We start from the raw sequence: 21545 nt of genomic DNA, 5'->3' as shown, positions 1-21545 counted from the left end.
ATACTCCCAGAAACATTGAGAACAAGGAAATACACCACACAGTGGAGTCCCCTATGGTGCAAGGCCCACCCCAGACTGTGCAGGCCCAGAATCAGGAGAAGCTCTGATCCCATGAAGGGAAGTGACTCCCCTCTATCAGAAATGGTGTAATACCTCCTAACTGTGTTACTTCACAAAACTCTTCCAAGGTGCTGACTGGTAACTGGGGGAGATCTACAGCACTGCCCAAGTGTTGCCTGCAGGACAAAACCCATTTCCTTATTCACTGTGCAGCACAAATCATACCTTAAAAGATCAGCCTTTAGCACACAAAAGCACATTTCAGAATTCATTTGACATATGCTCCCTTTATCCGATAATACACCCTGTATCCCCTCTCAGATATAATATCACAGTGATCCCAAGACGTAATAACCGAATGGAATCTGGCATCAAGAAGATGCCTAATACCTGGAAGAAGTTTCTATTATCTAATGAAAATTGTTAGTTTTCTAAACTTTCTAGCTTTTCATTCATTCACCTGTCCTGTCTAATTTAAGTTAAAGGAATGTTTCAAACAACTAACAGGAATTTGGCTGCTATTTCATTTGCTTTTTTCTACCTTTTCTTCAGTGATCACAATATAATATGTGTATATATGCATGTGCATATACATATATATTCATATATATGGGGATATATATGCACTTACATATATATACATATACACATATATATGGGTGTTTATCTGTGTACTTAGGGTATAGATTAATTAAAGTATTGTAGAATAGGTAAAAATTCTACTTTAACCACTTTCATTTTTATATTATGCCTAAGTTAGCATGTATTTACTTAAGGATGTTCACTATCAATCTGTGTAATCGCTTGGAATACCTTAAAAACAAAAAATAAGCAGATTCCAGAGAAAGAATTAGGAAAAGCAGGTACAATAAATTTTTTAGAAAGTTTACTTAACAATTCTGAAACAATAAATCTTCACTAGAGAATGGGATCCTATGGAGACTAAAATAAACTCCTTAATGGAAATTTAGTGAAGTATAGACATTAGTAACAATTTCTGAGACTTCAAATCTTGACAAAAGAGAAATAAATTAACTTCTTTTTGGGGAAACTTAGAATTTCAGAAATTAGAGGACTGAGTCATCCTATACATGCCACATGTCAAAAGTATGAAAACAACTTGTTGACTCTTGTTTTTCTAGCACCATTACTTTTATATCCAATGACAAAAGATTTGTTGGATATATAGATCATATTTTCCACAGAACTAGTCTATTTTATTTAAAAAAATAGACTGTCATTTCTCAAGAAACAAAACAAAATAAAATCTTCATATGAAAGGCAACATTTCAGATTGTTAGGTGATTTGATCACTGTGGTAAGTCCTGCTCAGGCGATTACTTCATATTCCTGGGCATGAAAACTGAACTAAGAAATACCAGGCTTACCACTTGGCTGAATCCACCTTCCTGGGCAATATCCCGAAGCACCGCTTTTTTGGCCTTAGGTTTGTTTGATTTTCCTCTTCTCACTTTTAAAATTTTCCTTGTGCTCTGTATTTATTTCTTTCCTTATCCTGTTAAAATCACCCCTGCAAGGTGCTTCTTTAATATCCAGGATTCCTACCGTAGGCTTTAACAGGCTCCTGTGCTACCAGAAAACTCAGCAGTTTTAAACCATTTTAAATGTATCACCCATTTCATTTCCTCTTCTGCTCCAGATGTTTTTCTCTCAGACTTCTCATTCCTTGATGAAAGAGGTAGGGTAATAGCATAGCTTTTTATATATTTTTTGATATTATTTCATGACTTCCATCCATACATTCAGAAATTTTTTTGTCCCTACTTATCCCACTGCGCCTCAATTTCCCTTTCTGAAAAATGCCAAGAATCAATCATGCATTTCACTTTGTAATTTTATTAATCTTATAAAGAAAGTAATACGAATAAGGTACAAAAGTACCACCCAATCACTTGGTAGTGTGAGAAATCTCCCAGTATTATTATGTCAGTAACATAATAGAACCAAATAGACATTATACCTCATCAGTAAAGAAACTGAGCTGAAAAGCTGCATTAATTATACATACAGGCACAACTGACGTCCAAGTAGCTGCCTGTAGCAATTTATGTACTCTGGTTTCACGATGAAGTTGTTTATATTTTCATTTAGAGTTTAAAATATGAAAATACACATTTAAATTTGTTTTCAAAATGTTGTATAGCATAGGACAGTCCTAAAAATGAACTTCAATTATAAGCTCTTTGAAGACAGGGACTTGATTTTTTTTTTTTTCCATCTCCACATCCCCAGACTCTATATACTGTGTGACACTGTGGCAGGACCACTGACCCTTCTAGTGGTCGATCGGAGAAATGGAGAACTTCAAACTGCAAAGGACAGGAAAAGACAGAGCCATGCTCCTCCTCTCCCTGCCCCCACGCCAGACCTTAGTTCAGGGATGTGCCGAAACACAGACAACTTTCCATTCTGCTTGTAGGCATTTGGGCGACTGAGTAATTGTGGGCTACTTAGGGCTTTAGTCATTTGTGAGACTCAACCTGGACGAGACAGTGTATTTCACCAGATGGCAAATATGATCACATTTTTTAGTTCAGCAACTCCAGCAATAATATTCTTGTCATAGGTCAAGAACGTACTTTGTATCACCAAATTATGACTAATGGGCTCCAAGCACATACAGAAGTGTATTTCCTTGGATATACTTAGAAACTGCCAATGGCAATTTTTAAATAATGAGCCTGGAATACATTCTTTAAAAGGATCATTTCAAATGTTGATTGATTAACTTGCTTACTACCAATAGCATTACCTCCCTACTCCCCCTGCCACCCTTCCTTTATCATTCAGATTTCAGCTACGTAAGACCTTAGAGATGCTCTCTGAGTCCCACAGGCCAAGTTTGCAACGTTTCTACAGTGCGGCCCACACCCGTTACTGTTTTGAATTCTATTTTTTGGACGATTGTTCCTTTACTTGTCAATGCTTCCTGGGAGCCAAGGGGCCCATTTAATGATCTTTTTATTGCCAATATTGAGTTCATACATAGCAAGGTCCACACGAGTGTTTAGGGATGGCTAGATGGATGAGTTTGCATATATATAAAATAAGAACACACATATCTATATACAAATATATATATATATATATATATAGATGGAGTAGGCTATCAAATAGTCATGATTATGCATGTGGGGTTGAAATATTCCCATACAAGTAATATTCATACTCTCAAACTTTTTTTTCTCTCTTTTCCTCTAATTTTGGTTCTTCACAAGCATGACTCATTTTCTCAGAAATAATTGCAAATGGCTTTTTAAAAAAGAGGACAGTTGCCTTTATTCAGAGTAATTAGACACTAGTTTTTAGAAATTTATTATGATGTGAATCATCCTTCCTTTTCCCACATGCTCACCACCACCGCGGCAAGCGCTTTGGTTTGCTGTGTATACTTGCGCACCGGCTTAATCCTGGTTATGTGACTTGCAGTGTTTTAGTTCTATGGCTTAAGCATCATACTCTTTTTCAAATTTGTCTCCAACTAGGGACATTTTTCAGATCCCATGAGAAGCTCAGCTGAGGACATAAACTTACATACCTCATCATCAGTATTGGTTACTGTACTGAATAGAGGACTGGAAAAGCAGCATCAATTACATATTTCAAGGAAACTCAAACCTTGTTTTTGTTACCCATCCTTCTCTCTGTCTCACTAGTTTACCTTTTTCAAGGAAGTAACAAGCACGAGTGCAGATAAGTTTTTCTAGATCTTTCCCCTGCTGTTTTCTTGAACAGGCAATTACTGAATCACGGCGTGGCCTACTACTAATCCTCCTCTGTCACAAACAACCCATTCCATACATTGTTAGTTCAAATATTTTCTGTTTCAAAATACTTTTGTCTATTTCCCTCTCCATACTGACACCCCATTATTTCAGGCCCCCATTACTATAATGCAGATTATTGCAAAACCTCCACCTACCCTCTTTCTCTCCTTGTACACTCCCTGTCCCTAGACCACTGGGAGGCTCGCCTCCCTCACACATGGGCCTTACTGTATCATGCCACTTCCATGAAACACACATTGGCCCACTCATCATGCACAATGCCTACAAAACCATCAATGGTGTGTTATGTTCTTCATCAAACCAGAACTTGGGCATTCCATATTTTTCATGTAAACTTCATACATTTCATTCTGGTTTATGGGTTGGATATTTTGAGAGTTTGGTTCATATAAGCCTGTCATTGAGAAACTGATCACTGTGCAGTGTGTTATTCAAATTAGATTATGAGTCATCTCAGCTAAAAGCCACATTCTAGTGGTGAATTCACAAAGGTGGCCCCCTGCTAGTGATCTCCTGCCAGGCTGTTTGTTTCTGTTAAGGCTTCTACACTTTGCAAATATATTCTATTCTTCACAATTTAACATTTATCTTTCTACTTTCTTGGTTCTCTCAAGCCTAGGTATCTCTGGTTAGTTTAGACATTCCCTGAAGGCAAGGGTTATGCTAAGACTTCTTCTCTGTCACTCAGGCCTCGTTACACTGGGTGGGTGTTCAATAAGCACGTATTAAATCTCTGATTAATCATCACACCACAGCCCAGTAATCCTGAGCATAATTAAACTTGAATTTTACCAACCAATTACAAAAGATGTGATGACCATAAATTCTTATTGTAAGCAGTCTGGGGATGGAATTATATTATTGTAAACCAGTAACTACTTTATTAACAAAATCATCAAATAGAAAATAAACTGTTCATATGATCATGACTGCATCACTTAAAGGTACATGCTCTTTTATAAGGTGCTATTTTTAATCTAATGATGAATGGGAAAGACAGATAATGATGTTTTCTTTGCCTAGCAAAAATTAGAACAGCTAAGAAAGACAGTGATAATTCTATTCTTATATAACACTATCCCTTAGAGCAAATGTATGAACACCATCTCTATCATTTACTAGCTTTGCAATTTTGGACAGTTTGTATACCCTCTTTCAGCCTGTATTCTCCATTTTAAAACAGGGATAATATCTATCAAGAAGGATGGCTGAATGCTTAGAATTCATGTGTAACTAACCTAGTTTAGGGCTTGGTCAATAGCAGGTGCTCAGTAAACATGTAAACTTTATCACATGGCACCTACCTGCTTGGGTTCCCCACCCAGGCCCTCAGTGACCTGAAAGCTTGGACAAGGAATGCAGTCTGCAAACAGCCCACAGCATTCAGGTCACCTGCTTGCCTGCCTTCTTTCCTTTCTTCCTTCCTCCTTTCTCTTCTTTCTGTATTCCCTTCTCTTTTCCCTTAATTTCATTGCATGATACATGGAAAACTTTGAATAGATTTTTGAACCTCTTTTTTATCTACTAAGAAATTTCCTCTTTTAAAGGTCTTGAGACAGATAAACAAGTGTCTGCATTTTTTGCTAAGCTTAGAAGAGGAGTGTCATAATGTGTGGCAGGATGTCCAACTATTACAGTCACTTATTTGGAAGCTCTTTATCTACAAATAGTAAGTAAAGTGCAATTAGAAAGAATTTTTTCCCAAAATGCCCTAGGATAACAGACAGTGCAGGCTTCATTTCTACCGAGATTAACCTGAGTGCCTCAGCAAAAACAGAGCCTACCACCATCCCCTAAAATAATTTTAGAAGCAATAAATCATGACTGGTTCCATTTACAGAAATCTTTTGGTATCATGAATGAGCTTGCTTTCTCAAACTGATGGTCTGAGATGGAGAGCTACAGACAGAAAGGTCAAGGAGATGATGTTTTTGAAGCTAGTGCATGGGGTTTCTGGTGAGAAAGGCATAGGGGGTTAAATCAGCTGCCATATGGGGAAATGATCTGTGTGTCTCTGCAGACAGGGAGCACAGTGCACTTGATATTTGAAAATTTATTCACACATTTTGCCAAGTGCTTGAAACAGCTATGAGGAATAACTTTTTTCAGGGAAAAAAGGATTGTATGTAATGGATAAGTCCTACACTTACTTCATAAACACCAGCAGTATACTGAACCAAAAACATTCTTGGTCCCATTACATTCAGGAATTCTTGGTCTTACAGCATAGAGTGGAGAGCTTGAAAATGACAAAAGAAACAATTGAGCACCTGATAGATTTTTAAGGTTAAATTTTTGTCCTATTACACTTGATTTAAAGGAAAAAGATTCTTAATGTTCAAATATGGGAAGGAGTGGGGCTAGGTAATATACGCAGGTCATTTTCTGCATGATTCGTGCAGAAGAGGTGTGGGATGATGAGACACTACACAGGGCTGTTGTTACAGTAGGAGCATTTCCAGGAAATTGCTTTCACTGACCTGATTACAATATGGAACTTAGCAGAATTTTCAGAAATTTCCACCTAAAACTGTGACATTAAAAGTAGATTTTAACCCCAAAATATCATATATAAATCAACAGCTTAAGAAATCTGAAGTGATTTTTTTCTCATAGAAACAGAAACGTTAGAACATTACCTTTAATATTTTCAAAGAACTTCTATAAAAATACTGCTTGTTTGGATGAAGGCAAAACAAGTGTTAAGTAGCATCATATATTTGTAGATATTCCAGGAAAACATTTTTAACTGTTGGAAGTGATGAATCATCATCTGGAACCCAATTCCCTTTCTTAACTATATTTTAACATTATAAGGTTAAACCGGCTAGGTAATTTAACCAAGGCCATATAGTTAGTAGTAAATGACAAACTGAATCTGAAATATGTTGGGCATTCCAAGCCAGTGCTCTTCCTAGTTAAATTAAACTCTATCATATAAATAAGTTGCCAATTCACCCCACCAAAAAAATCTAAATGATCAGTATGGAACATGAAGCACAACTGGAATTTATCATTTCCTAAACTAGTAGTTACGATACTGTGTACTGAAAAATGCATTCGAGATATTATCTTGATGCAATGAGGAAAAATCTTTTTCCTTGTGGTCTCCTCTTAGCATTTTAACAATGGAATAAGGATCATACCTCAGTGTACCAGCAGCCTGAATATTTCTATTGATAAAAATTAAAGAAGGTATACTTTAGTCTCAGCAACAGCATATTTCTATATCTACATAAAAAGAAGCATCAGATCACTCACGACCCCAGAGCCCTGAACTGGCGTTCACAAAGGCAAAGTTTACTCCAAGCGCGCAGGATCCTCTAGCCTCTTCCTTCCTCCTGCCCACCTTTGGGTAAATATCTATGAACACACAGAGGTCTTGCCAATTTTCTAGAGCCAAGGGATGGCTTATACAAGCACCCATCATGACAATACTCAATATGCCTACTAGGATTCACAGTTAGGCCACCTTACTTGCAATAAACATGGAATAGCACATATTATTCATATCATTCCTTCTGCTAAAAATGGAGGTATAAGTAGAACCAACATTGCCAAGGAAGCTGGGAAGGTTGTCCTTAACTTTCATTCTGTGCTTTCACATGTGAATCAGATGCAATGAAATCTTTTGTTATATATTTTAATTTAACCTTTGTTAAACATAGCAAATCAGTAATTCTTTGGCAAAAGTTAGATATTTTGGAGTCACTCTGGACAAAGCCTTAGAGGGGAAATCAGATAATTATTAGAGATAAATACTAAGTCAGCATCAGCCTGTATTATGAAAGCCAGAAGAGGTTTCTGCTTAAAGATCAGCTCCTTTAGAAGGTAGGCTGTTCCATAGAGAGAGCTGGGGTCTGAACACAATACAGCTCTGCAAGGGTCAGGCCTAGGTGATCTGCAGGAAGTGTCATTTGAAAGCTCATATAACCAAATGATATTAATGATTTAATATTGGAGATAAAACTGCATAGAACACTGGATATGCTGAGATAAGAAGGGCCAGTGCAGAATTGTAACAGTATGTTTTAAGATTTATACCCATAGAAGTCCTTTATGATCGATGATTGGTGTTCTTCCCTACTTTTTCTTTTCGGGTAAAATTGTACAGATGTATAGCCAGTTAGCTAGCTAGTAACATGGGTATTTCTTTGGCTCTAAAAGTTGTCCACGTTTAAGCCATTGTGCCAGTTGGGCAACTCAAATACGAGATCTCGTTCTCCCAGTGGCGGCAAGGCAGTGACTGGGCATAAGGCATACCGCGGAGAATGGCAGTCATACATTCCCCACACGCTCACAGAGCGCACACTGTAAACCTTTCTGAATTAATGTGGGGAAATGTTGACATCGGGCGATAAACAGCGAGGTGGGAAGAGGAAGGCAAAGAAGAGAGAGGTATCGGGTTGAAGAGGACAGGATAAGATACAGGAAAAAAGGTAAAGGGTTGGGGAGAGACCAACATGGGGTTAGCCAGACATGAGTTCTGGGAGTTACAGGGTACATTCTTTCTCTACTTGAAATGTTGATTTTGAACATTTCAAAACACAAAACTAAAACATCTCATTAGCCAAGGGCAGAGTCCCTTGATCTCAGACTTGGTCAGATCCCCACCCTTCATTTTAAGTCCTCTTGGGGATGATTTTTTTTTTTTTAAGTTACAGAAGTATTTGCTACAGAGGTTAAAGGATAACAAAACTATAAATTATGTCACTGAGCTAGCTACACTCAAAAGAGTTTCTGTAAAGGGCACTGGTAAAGTCTTTACCCTGAAAAGAATTCTATGGCCAGAAGTGTAGTAAGAAAAACAGTAAGTGTAAATTTGAAAGCTATACTTCAGCTGTGGTTCTTAGCACCAATAGTAGAAATTGTTTTTTGTTTGTACCAGCAGCACCTTTTGCTCTTTCTGATGGAAAAAGAAACAGTTTTGCTTTCAGGGACCATTTCTCCAGCAATCATAGTCCATCGCCTGGCTTTGGAATGGGCATGTCACCAAATCTTGCCAAGCACAGTAACACACGCTCCCAGCCCCACCCCACCTCCAGTAGTAACTAGTCCAGGGACGGATACTTGGTTCAAAACAGACCAATCAAAACACATATGAGAACTTTTGCAGGAAAAGTTCCTGTCTTCTTCAGAGACTGCAAGTGCTGAAATCTTGGCACTTCTGTGGTTTTCTCTGCTATATTATGAAGACAGACCATTTAAGAATGAAGTTAAACCACAGGGAAAAGAAAGAGCTGATGGCATCATTCAGAACCTGGATAAAGCCTGTCCTTGAAATTTCAGTAGCATAATCCAAACACTTCCTTTCTAAGCTGGTTACAGTCACTGGCTAATTATGTGTGGGTAACTGCAATTAAAAGTCTTGAAGTTACACTTTCTTGTATGAATCCCACTATCTGTTGACTTACACCACCTTTGGGAAGCTAGGAAAACTAACTCTGTTAAGGCACACATGTAGCAGAATTGCAATATTATTTCTAGAAGCTATGCAATATGGGTCTGTACAGTCTGCTCTTCTCAGAGCCCATGTAAACTTGGCCTAATCCCTGGAGTTTTAAAAGAGCAAAGCCATCTCTTTTCTATAACAGAATGACCATTTAACATTCTAAGGTATTCCTTGGTTTGCCCTTAATATAAATATTTCTAATGTCAGTGATATTGAAATTAGCCATTTTGTTTCTCCCAAAACTTGTGCCCCAAGGAAAAAGAATATGGAGCTTTCAAATAAAAAAGCATTGGGATATCTGTAGATTTTCTCTGCTACACATGAGTGGGCACCCATCTCCACACACCCAAACAGAACTTCAACATTGAAGGCAGTAGCACTAAAATGGGAATATGCTTTGTTACTGGATCAAGAAAACAACGAGGCAAAGTGTAGATCTGAGGGAATAACTAACTGAAAATTTTTGTGTGAGAAATAACAAAATTCCTCCCAACTATTCCAATTGTCTTCAAACTCTCCTCCAATCTATTTTGCATGCTTCTGTCAGTATTCTTTTCCTAAAATATAGACTAGTAATTGACTCTGTTCTGTAAAAACCCTTAGCTTCTGACAGCATAAAAAAGGAAGTCCAAACCTATCAGCTTAGTATTCAAAGTTCTTCACAATTTGATCCTGTCCACCAGTACAGCCCTCCCTTTACCACACCTCCACAGCATCTCATGCTCCAGAGAAATACATCGATCAGAAAGTATTCCCCATATTTGCCACATCCAGTCTACCTGACTGGAGTACTCATTCCTCTTTAATCCATCTATTATTTTAAATAACTTTTACTGATTATTATTAGGTGCTTTTCAGTTACTGAAGTCTTACCTATACTTCAAGACCACATACACATTGTATTCCCACTCCTCTCTGGATTGTAACTAATCTTTATATGACTTAATACTTATGTCACTTTTTAGTCACGACAGACACTACTGTTTGTCTACACAGCTTCCTCCTGTGCACCCTCCCCTTCTTCCCTAAAACAGAAGTGATCTGTTTGGATACCAACCTGCATGAGCTTCAGCGGATAGGCCACTAGAGTAAGGGGTGGGGATGTATAATTTGTGCTCTACCATCAATCTGGTCTCCTTCCGCTTGCTGCGGTTGAAGCGGGCATATCACAGAACGTGGCACCCTGGCTTCGTTAACACCAAGCGAGCATCTGATCTTCCGATGAGGTTCTCAGAGTGTACCTTAGAAAGGTACTGGTTATTTTTTGTTTAACCTTATTTCTTCCCCTGATGAACAGGGGCATGATTCTGAGTTACAGTCCAACACCTAGCTGCTTATTCTCAGAACCGGTTCTGCAAATTCAGGCTGGGAATTAAGTAGGTAAGGGGCTTTACATGACACCTTTGGATCTCTCAGGGCTAAAAGATAGGGTTATTTATGCCAAATATGGCTAGTGGTGCCTTTTCTTCTTTCAATCCTTTTCAAGGGACTCATGAAAACATTTTTTCTTAGAAAAGAAATTCTTGTGATGCACTTTTGGGTCTCTAAGGTCATTATCAACTAAATAAGCAATACTGCCTTCCTCTATTTCAATTGTATGGCCATTTCCTTACAATTTTATCACCCCCACTTTGCGCGAGCATGGTAAAAGTGATATAAGAAATCTAAACTATTCTTGCAAGTTAGATCCACTAGAGTGCAACAGAGAAGATATGTTTGCATTTTTGAGGTCTGCATGGCAGGGTTAATTCATGTACTCCAATTTCTCTATGGTAAATTAATTAACAATTACTTATAGACTGTTGCTAATAAGATACACAGTTATGGTAGGAATTAGAAAATGATCAACCAAGCAATCTAAACATATTCAGTAAAGGTAATAACTGTACTCTATATTGACCCTATTCTGGGGTTGGTGGCATTTTATTTTAATTACCTATTTACTTGTCTGCTTCTTTACCCAGACTATGAGATTCTTGATGGCATAAACCATCCCCTATTCACTGCTGTCACCCTGTTACCTACCATATGCTAAAGAAGTATTTGTTGAATGTAAGAATAAATGAAAGAGCAAATAATAATGCCACATTATTTGCATTGCAAATAGCCAGGAGGAAGGGAAATGTCCAAAAGAATGTTTTTAACTTTAAAGAAAAACTAACAATTTTGATTACCTTAAATTCCAAATATTAAAAAACAATGTTTATTTCATTTAGCATATTTAACATTTTTATCATTAAAATTTTTCCACATGGGACTGGTTATAGTGTTTCCTCCAAAAGAAACTCAGTTGTTTTGGTGAGTAAGAGGCACTAGTTTAAGGTGGACAGATTGATCCCATCCTTTTTTAAATGCTGTACCTTAAAGTCTTTCTCTTTGCAAAATCTTACATAAGGTAAGTAGATCATTTACCTCAGAAGAAGAACAAACAAACAGAATTTTAAAAGAAGTTTTCCACTGATCATGTAACAAATGTCACTAACATAAGAGCCACACACACAGACAACACTGAGAAACAAGACACATTTTGGCATTTTTTTAACAGCAAAATGCACATGCATGTGCATGCACACACATGTGTGCACACACACCATTCATCTTTCCCCTCTTTGTCTCATCCCTATACCCTCACCATGCCACCTGCATATCTTGTCCAAGTACAAAAGCAATCAAATCTAATCTGTGTTTTACTTATTTTGCTCCTTGTAATAATATCAATCTTTTAGCACAAAAACACAACGCTCTTTTTCTTTTGAGAAGCAGTAGGGCTGTGGGGAAAAAGTCAAACATCTCCCCGAAGTCTGTCGTCTTTTAATGATACAGCTAAAATAGTGACTCAGACTTTCTAGACTCTCCTTGTTTCCAGACTTTCCTATGTTCCCTACTTGAGAAAATACTTAAAATGGTGCGGTTTAAATTCTTAAAATGCATTTTAGCAGGTGGGGAACATTTGTATTTTAGTACTGTTGTGCTGTTATATCGAATAATCAATTTTGTCATTTTTTTAAAAAATCGATTTTGAATTTGAACTTCAGTACCAAGCCTTATGAAGAAAAGTTTTTTACTTGACAACAGTTTACATTCCAGCCACATGGTAGACAAAGTTAGGCAGAGGAACTCCTCTCTGTATACCACAACTAAAGTTGTTGAATAAATGATTAAAAGAAAAACATTGTTTTAATATAATATTGAACAGAGGGAAGTAAGATATTTCTTTGGAAGAAAAACAAACACAAGAAATAAAGATTTCAGCGAGGTAAATATGCTCTGGAGTCCTGCAGGTATCTGCTGAGCTCTGGGGTACAAAAGTAGGGGTTTAATGAACCACAGTAGTACAGCAGAAGCAGCCTGCAGTTTCTTTCCCTCTCATCACTGCTGCCCACATGTCTCCAGTCAGTGGGAGAATACAGGGATATGTCCACAATAAATCTGATGGCAGACTTGTCAACAACTCTATGACAGTGGAATGGTATCTTCAAGGTATTGAGAAAAAATAAACACCAAATCTTAAATTCTATTTCCAATCCAACTAACTTCCAAGAGAGAGGGAGAAATAAAGAGATTTTCAAATAAATAAGAGCTGAGTATTTACTACCAACAAGCTTTCACTTAACAGACTTTTAAAGAGTATACTTGAAGAAGAAATGAAATACTACTACAAAAAAAATATTCTCAAATGGAGGAAGAAATAGCACCAAAAAATGGAGACGTGGGTATACCTAAAAAACACTGATTATACAAAATAATAAAAAAATGTGTCTTACTTGTGAAGTAAAAAATACAAAACTAAAATCCTCAGTAACTACCACTTACAAAATCAGGAGTGGGGCGACAGTAAGGAGAACCAAACCAGCCTGGACACAGGATGAGATCACCCGCCCCACACAGTTAAAGTGCAGTGATGTGACATCACTATTTGATTGTCTTCGTTATTGCCCAAATAATGTTACTGTTCATTATAGGAACTCCCCCCCCCAAAAAAAAACATTACTTCCTTCAATTGAACACATCCACACTTTACTATCTATATCTGATACTGCTGAACCGTTTTCCTGAAAATCCTTGCCTTGTTTCTACCAATTTTATACTACTATATCCTGAGGTATATCCAATCTCCATCAAGGGTCCATACTGAAAACATCCATTCTAAACCAATCTTCAAATTCTCATCAAAATCTGGTTTTGCTTTTAGTCCCCAGGCCCTATTAAAGCTGTCAAGGTTGTCACTATCACCATGATAATCAATAACCTCAGGTCGGACCGTCTGATCAACATAGTGTAGTGATATCTGGGGAGTTAGCATTCCACAGTAGTTAAAAGGTTCTTAGGTAATTTTATTTTGAGAAGGGGGTAAACACTGACTAGCCTTAGACATTACATTAAATATGCATTTCTAAGGTAGCCATCTAAAAATAGAAATCAATGTGTACTTTCTAAATTAATAGAAAAGAAAAACAGAATGAGAACACAAACTAAATGAATACAAGGAAACTGAAGAAAAATGAGTATAAATTGAATGTACAAAATAAATAGTAGCACTGAGTCCAAAATACTGCATAATAATCATCAATGTACTAGAGTTAATTCCTTAGTGAAATATAAAGATTATTTTTTGCAGAATTTTTATTTTTACTTCTACTCATTCTCCTTTCATAAGAAACAACCAAAACACAAACAGACATAAATACTAACATGCACATGCATGCACAAAAAGGACATAGGAAAGTTGAAAGTAAAAGAATGGAAAGAATGCCAGGCAGATAACAACCACAATTATCCAATGTAGGTTTATCAATATTTTTAGGTATAATATACTTTGAAGCAAAAACAAAACGTTAATAAAGATTAGGCAACGTCATATTTCTGAACTTGTGTGCACCAACTAGCATACTTTGAAAACATATAAAGCAGCAGTTGACAGACCTACAAAGTGAAACTGATAAATCTATTTATATTCTATTAGGATAATTTAACACATCTCTTTCAGTAATTGATAAATCAAGAAGAGCAATCAGAAAAGATACAAATGTTATCATCAGCACAAGATTCAATGGACATACATAGAGTGCTGCAGCCGCCAATGTAAGAGTACACCTTTTCCAACACATTTGGAAACTTTAAAAATCTAAAGTAAATGAAGCCAAGTCTTAAATTTCAAACAATCACAAGCAGGCCATATTCTTTACCTAAATTACAATTAATTTTGCAATCTATAAAAAACTGCATTTAAATAATTTTCTACATTTATATGGAAAATGAAAAATATGCTTCTATATAGATACAATTTAAAAAAGAAACAATGGATATTATCTCCAAAGGACAAAAATAAAAATTCCACATTATCAAAATGGTCAGGCTACATCTAAAACAAGATTGAGAAATCAAATTCATGCCATTGGTAGTGCAATAAACTGACATTATGAGCAATCAGAAGTGTACCTTGGTGTCCTGGCCAAAATCTTTAAGCAGGATCTAATTATGAAGATATATTTAGACAAATTGATACTGAGAGACAATCTGTAGAACAAACGGTCTGGACTGTTCTTCAAAAATATCAATGTCATGAAAGCCAAGAAAAGCCAAGAAAAGAGTTAGAATAACCAAACACAATGTAAAATCAATGATTCACCACTGAATCAAAACATAGACAGAACTCAAAATAAAGAAGTGATAACATTTTATCATGAAAAACATTAAAAAATCAACTATACATTACTTGATAGTTTCACATTAATGTTAAATTTCTTGCATGTGAAAATGGAATTGAAATTACATAGGAAATATCCTTGCTCCTAGGTAATGCATGGTGAATATAAAGTGTCATTATGTCTATAACCTATTTTTAAATGCAAAATTTAAGATAAGTAAAAAATTTCCCCAAAGGGGAAGTAAAATGTCTCTTAGTAAATAATAAAAATAAGTACTTTAATCACCATATTCAATGCTGATAATGTTAACAGCAAACTCCCAGTGGTCAAAGATGGAATAATTTCAATAACAAAGTAAATAATGACAGCACTGGGTTGTAACACAAAAACAATAAATCTCCATGAGTCTCTACTTACAGAAATGATTGAAGAAGAAAGAAAGAAGGAGGGAAGGGAGAAAAATAGAAAGGAAGGAAGGAAGGAAAAAGAAGGCATAAATTTTCTTTCCTGAAGAATTCCAAATAATATGTGTATATACTCCACCATCCAGGAGCTGGAACTGAATCACTATCTCCTTGAATGTGGGCTGAACTTACTTACATGCTTCCCAATAATAAAGCACAAAAAAGAAACGTACTGCCTTGCCAGAGGAGAATCACACCCTAAGTGCTCAAGGTCAGCATCGTCAGTGACCAACGAGGTTGACAGGATGTAATCCTCCGTTACAATATGAGAAGAACGGTATATCACCTATTTGAAATGCTTCCCCAAAACCTATGACTTCAGTGTAATCACGAGAAAAGATCTGAAAAAACAAAATCGAGGGACATTCTACAAAATGCCTGACCAAAACTCTTCAAAACTTTCAAAGTCATGAAATGCAAGGCAAGAGATAAATTGTCACAGATTGGAGGAGACTAAGAAGACATAACTGAATGCAGTATGCTTATCTTGGGAAGGGTCCTGAAGCCAAGAAAGGACATAAAGTAAAAAGACTACTGGCATATGCAGAAAGTCTGTTATTTAGTTAATAGTATTTCAGGAATGTTAATTATTTAGTTATAGGAATGTGCCATGGTTACGTAAGATGTTACCTCTGGAGGAACCTGGGTTAAAAGTACAGGGAAACTTTGCATTATCTTTGCAACATTCTGTAAATGTAAAGTTGTTCTGAATTTTATAGTTTATATTTTTAAAAAAATCAAATTCTAAAATTAGGAAAAAGACAGAGATAACTGCCAATATAATCAAATACGTAATAAAACATGGGTAAAAGAGTGAAAGATCTGGAAGGAAGAAAGATTTTTTTTTCATGAACTATGTGAATTTTACATAAATTCAAAATAATCCCCAGGACTATTAAATTAATTCAGAAAGTTATTCAAGATGGCCAGACCAATACTAAAACATATACTGCGTTTATAAATACCAACAATCTGCAAATAGAAATATGATTTTCTAAAAGGGGTTTTTAGGAACGTCTATAAAGAATATAGAAACAAATCTAAATAATGCTGGATAACATCTTCATAGAGAAATTTGAAAACTGTATAGGCAATAAAAAAGGCCCAATAAGTGGAGAAAAAAAATTATCAAGAATAGGAAGAATCATTACAATAAGGATGTCGGTTCTCTTCAAAATGTTCTCCACAGTCAATGCTATAGAAATAAAAATCACAACAGGAGTTTTCAAGGAACTTCACAACCTATTTTTTAAAAAATAATATTAAATTGTAAAATAGCATGGATGTCCAAAAGAAGAAAATGACAGTCCTATATCACATAGCTTCTATGATGCTGCTATTACTAAGACAGTGTCATTGCTGCACAGATTGGCACAATTGAGCAAAAGAGAAGAGAGCCCAGAAACAGACCAGATCATATACAGAAATATGACCTACAAACTAGCTGGCTTTGCACATTACTGGGGGACAAAGTATCTATTCAATAAATGATGTTGGAATACTACTGGATAGCCTAATGAAAAACCTCATACCATAGACAAAAATAAGTTACACATAGATTAGGGACTTAAACATGAAAAGCAAAACTTATATGGCCAAACAGTCCAATTAAAAGCTGGGCAAAAGACATGATCAGGCATTTCACAGAAAAGGAAATATGAGTAGCAGATAATAACATGAAAATTTCTCAATCCTCATAGGAATCAGGAAAAACAAATAAAAATTAATAGAAGTACACTTCCATATTTACCATACTACCAAAAATTAAAAGAATGACAAATCAAAAGGGTGGTGAGAATGTGGTCCAACAGAAATCTGTGTATATTGTTGGTAGGTGTGTAAATTGGTCACCTTTAAAATAAATTCAACTCTACCTAGTAAAATTGAAAATATAAATGTCTTAAGGCAGCAACGCCATTCTTTGATAAAGTCTCAAAGAAAATTGTCTTGAACTTTGGACAAGAAGAACTAGAAAACAAGCCAAACATCCATCAAAGTAGAACAAAGCAGACAAAAAAGGGTGACATGTAGATAATGGGGTACTATACATCAAGGAAGACAAATGATCTAAGCTATCTAAATCAACATGAACTAACTTTTAAAAACATCATACTGTCTATATTGCTTGTTTTGAAATGCATTATCAAGTCATAAAAGTAAATACACAGTATTATCCCACTGATAAGTATTTCAAAACAGAAAAAACTCAATTTACTTTTTATAGATAGTACATAGGGAAATGTACATGTGGTAAAATTAGAAAGAAAATTAGGAGATCAAATAAAAGAAAACAGGATGATGATTATATTTGCAGGGACAAGAAGTTGCATTCAGGGAGGAATAAGAGATGGGGGTTTCAGAACTACCCTGGAAGCATCACTCTTGAGTCTCAAAGCTAGTGAAGCTGAGGCATGCTGGATGATAAAGTAATTTTTATTACTTAACTACTAATTTACATCACTATGTACACACACACACACACAAAAAAAAAAAAAAAAAATGCTGCCTCTCCTGTAACTTAACCCACTAGGCATTCAGGTGTCATGGGCAGGTGTCCTGTGACCCTGCTGGCATTGACCTGTGGGGATCGGGGCTAAGGGAACCGGAGAGAAGCGCTGATCCTCTGGCTTCTTCTGTAGGGCTACGTCCTGGGTCTCTGTCCCAGGAGTCTCCTGTCTTTGATCAGCATCCATGACACTGGCTGCCTAACTTGCTCTTTGCAAGCAGGGCAAAATCTTAAAGGCTTCACCATTTTTGACAATATTAAGGAATCTTGTATATGAAAAGAAGACCAGAGGTGCACTAAATGGGTACTAGGAAAAATGGGTTTTAGCATCTGTTTAGGTATAAAATACGAATAAGATCTAGGGCAGCTACTTTACTTCTCTGATCTCTGTTCCCTTATCTATAAAATGAAGGGCTGAATAACAATCTCTCAAGACAGGACAGCTTCTAGTTCTCAAAGTTAAAGATTATAGATATGAGAAAAAAATAACATGAAATGCATAGTCCCAGAAAGAAGAAATATGAAAAAAAGTCACTATGTAAATGTTAAAAATACAAATTGTGATGACAGCAAGTACAAAGTTTATTTCATCTGTACTGAAATATTTATCTCTAATATACCATAAAGTGAAAATTCTCTTTTAACTTGTATATCAAAGAGAAAATAAAGAACCCCACAAAGAAGCCCAAGTAAAGTATTTTGATGATACACAAATGCCACTGAAGTGAAAAATCTTCAGTAAGACCACCCAACCTTGACAAGTGTATTCACATAGGATTTAAAGAGTAATATTTGTGTGACATACAGTAGGTGGTCTTTTGCGTGGGTGAAATACTCCAGCTGACTTTGGTTCATGAATGCATCTTGAAGAATAATGATGAATTTCTACCTGGCTAACCATGTTAGACTAAATTTCAAATTCTGCTTTTAGAACTGTGTTACTTCTTTGTGGTGAAATATCCAAACTTCTTAATCTTATGTGTGTGTATGTCCCCATCTGTGTATCTAGGTAATATGTAATCATGAATACTGCTTTTTCTTTTAATGGCTTATTGTTCATTTTATCGACTTGGCTATTAGGAAGCACAAATATAAAATATTTGGCACTAATTAACAGTTAAGTTTTTCTGGCACAACTGCATTCCTTTACTTGGCTTTTTATTCTCTATTCCTTACTATAAATCATTCTACTCTCTATCTATTTTTTACCATAAGCTAATTCAAATTATTTTCAGACATAGATAGAAACTAATGATGGCACATGTACAGTATGTGACTTCTATTTTTAAATGAATATTTTAAATGAAACAGAGGTCAAATAAGGTTGTAAATTTTGTGACTCATCAGAAAAACCAAACAGAACAGAAGATGCTATTCAGAATCACATCCTCAAAATAGGCAACTTGGAAGACTAGTAATTGTTACACCGCGTTTGCATTTCAAGTATGATAACTTACTTGCATATGTCATCTTCTGGGTCTTCAAGCCCAAATCTTTCATCAAATGTAAGCTGTATCCATACATTTTCCTCTACTGCTACTAATCTCCACACCAAGACCATATTTCTTGGATAAGTATGAGGAAACCTCGGGCTGTGAATACTTCCATTAGAAGACACAGCAATAATTCTCTCATGCTGGGAATCTTGTACTCCTAAAGCAAAAACATAGGCACACAGACATACATTTAGAACAGACATGTCAAAAATTATAGGTTTCAAAGTAAATGTTTTTTTTTTTAATCATTCATAGTTTACCCCAAACAAGTGTTGGGTATGTGTTATACAATATAAACCAAACTCTTTTTTGGAATTTATCCAGAAAAAAGGAGTATTTTAATATTATTGCTAAAAACTTGTGTATCTTTATACCTGAAATAACATAATAAATTAGTCTTCTAAATCTAATTATTGAAATGTCAAACTGCAAACTCTTTCGGATTTCTAAAATCACAATAAACCTAGTTAAGACCCTATCTCTAAAAACTTAACAAAATGAGCCATATTAAATAAAAAGAAACTTGATATAACTCTATTTTAAAAACTACAAATAATTAAATCACCTAATTTAAAAAATAAGAATTGGAGGGCAGAATTAATTATTTAAATATTTGCCTTAATTTTGTATATGACAAAGCATGATGGTTTTTAAGATAAGATAGTCGAGGAAAATGAATGTGTTGACGTAGATGTAGTGTAGATAAAAGATGTAGTAATATAAGAAGTTAACAGTTCCTCTCACTGATCTATTAGCATAAATGTCAACTTGCATATCACATCACACTCCATATGCAGCTTTCTTCACCTGTTTTTTATTCTTAATACTTTAGAAACTAAGCTGATAAACTGACCTCAGTAGCAGTTTATCATTTGGGCCTATAACTTCTGAAAAAAGGTATCCTATATAGCCCAAAGTTTTGCATGAACTGTAGTTACTAAGTGACTTCAAACTGCAAATGACCTTGAAAAGGCAAATAGGTCAAAATAATGGTCTCACTTTCATGTTGCAAGGGAACTATTAGCACTCTATGAAGACATTAAAAGAAATGTTGCAGGACTTCTCTGTGACTTTAATATGCTAATATGGGTTTTAAATTTCTAAGAGGAGAATATAGCATAAAACAGCTTCCAAGTTTACTAGGCAATCTTTTACAATGTGAAATGCTAAAATAATATCTCTCTTTCTTTTGATTAGAGTGCTGGGAGGGAGAGATGAGGAGGACAGCAAACTGGTATTGCTGAGACATAAATGTTCTTATACCTACCTACTTCATAGTTAGTAACGACAGGATATTCATAATGGATATTTGTAAAATATCCTATTTTACAGTCCTTTTGCTTACACAAAAAGTCTAATTAGTAAGGTAGTTATGGTCTTTTGGGCCACAAAAATTCAACCCATTTAAGTACACTAGATTCCATGAGAAAAACAAAAACTTTGAAAATACCTTTTATTTAATTTCTAATGTGATTTTATAAAAATATTTTAAGAGTTCTAAACTGGAACTTGAACATATGAAGTAATGTACATGATATGATATCCAACACAATTTTTTGGTGTAACTTATATATGCATAATATCAGGAAAATGCCCAATTATAAGCGGTAGCAATACCTCCCTCATTAGTTTTCATAATTTAGAGATATGCTTTATAACACTAAACTTTGTATTTGCAGTATTATTAAGAAATAATCAAGTATAAAAATCAAACAAATATTCATATTTGACCTGATTCTTTATAGTTCATGATGCGTGATCAAAACCGAAAGTTTCTGTCATAACTGCCCTTGTACTGTTCACCATGTAAGAACTTATTCACTATGTAAGAATTTGTTCACCATGTAAGAACTTGTTCGTTATGCTTCAGAAGATCGGAGACTGATTAGAATTAGGCTTGGGGTGGATTAATGATTGTGCATTGAGTCCCCTATACAGAATTTTATTGTTGTTAACAACCATTTGATCAATAAATATGAGAGATGCCCTCTCAAAAAATAAATAAATAAATAAAACTACCATTACTTTATACATACCATTATTCATTCATTTGCCTTTCTCCCAACATTCAATCTTTCAATATATACATAGTTACTTCTAGAAATGGGAT

General features: G+C 35.4%; 1 protein-coding gene across 11 annotated transcripts in view; it reads right to left on the bottom strand.

Annotated features, from left to right (window-relative positions):
- Positions 1-21545, bottom strand: part of PDGFC (platelet derived growth factor C) — a 204607-nt gene that overhangs the window by 69911 nt on the left and 113151 nt on the right. For 9 of the 11 annotated variants that reach the window (XM_036999230.2, XM_036999213.2, XM_036999219.2 and 6 more), the window contains one exon: positions 19397-19592. The exons of 1 other annotated variant lie outside the window; for it this stretch is intronic. In XM_036999230.2, coding sequence (XP_036855125.2) covers positions 19397-19592 — 196 coding nt within the window. Of the gene's footprint in view, positions 1-19396; positions 19593-21545 lie in introns of those variants that run through there. One more of the 11 variants, XR_012129600.1, reaches the window with a different exon arrangement.

This window comes from Manis javanica, chromosome 3 (assembly GCF_040802235.1).
Source record: "Manis javanica isolate MJ-LG chromosome 3, MJ_LKY, whole genome shotgun sequence".
In the NCBI taxonomy this organism is placed as follows: Eukaryota; Metazoa; Chordata; class Mammalia; order Pholidota; family Manidae; genus Manis; species Manis javanica.
The sequence above is the reverse complement of the archived record's forward strand: the minus strand, read 5'-3'. Positions and strand labels throughout refer to the sequence as shown.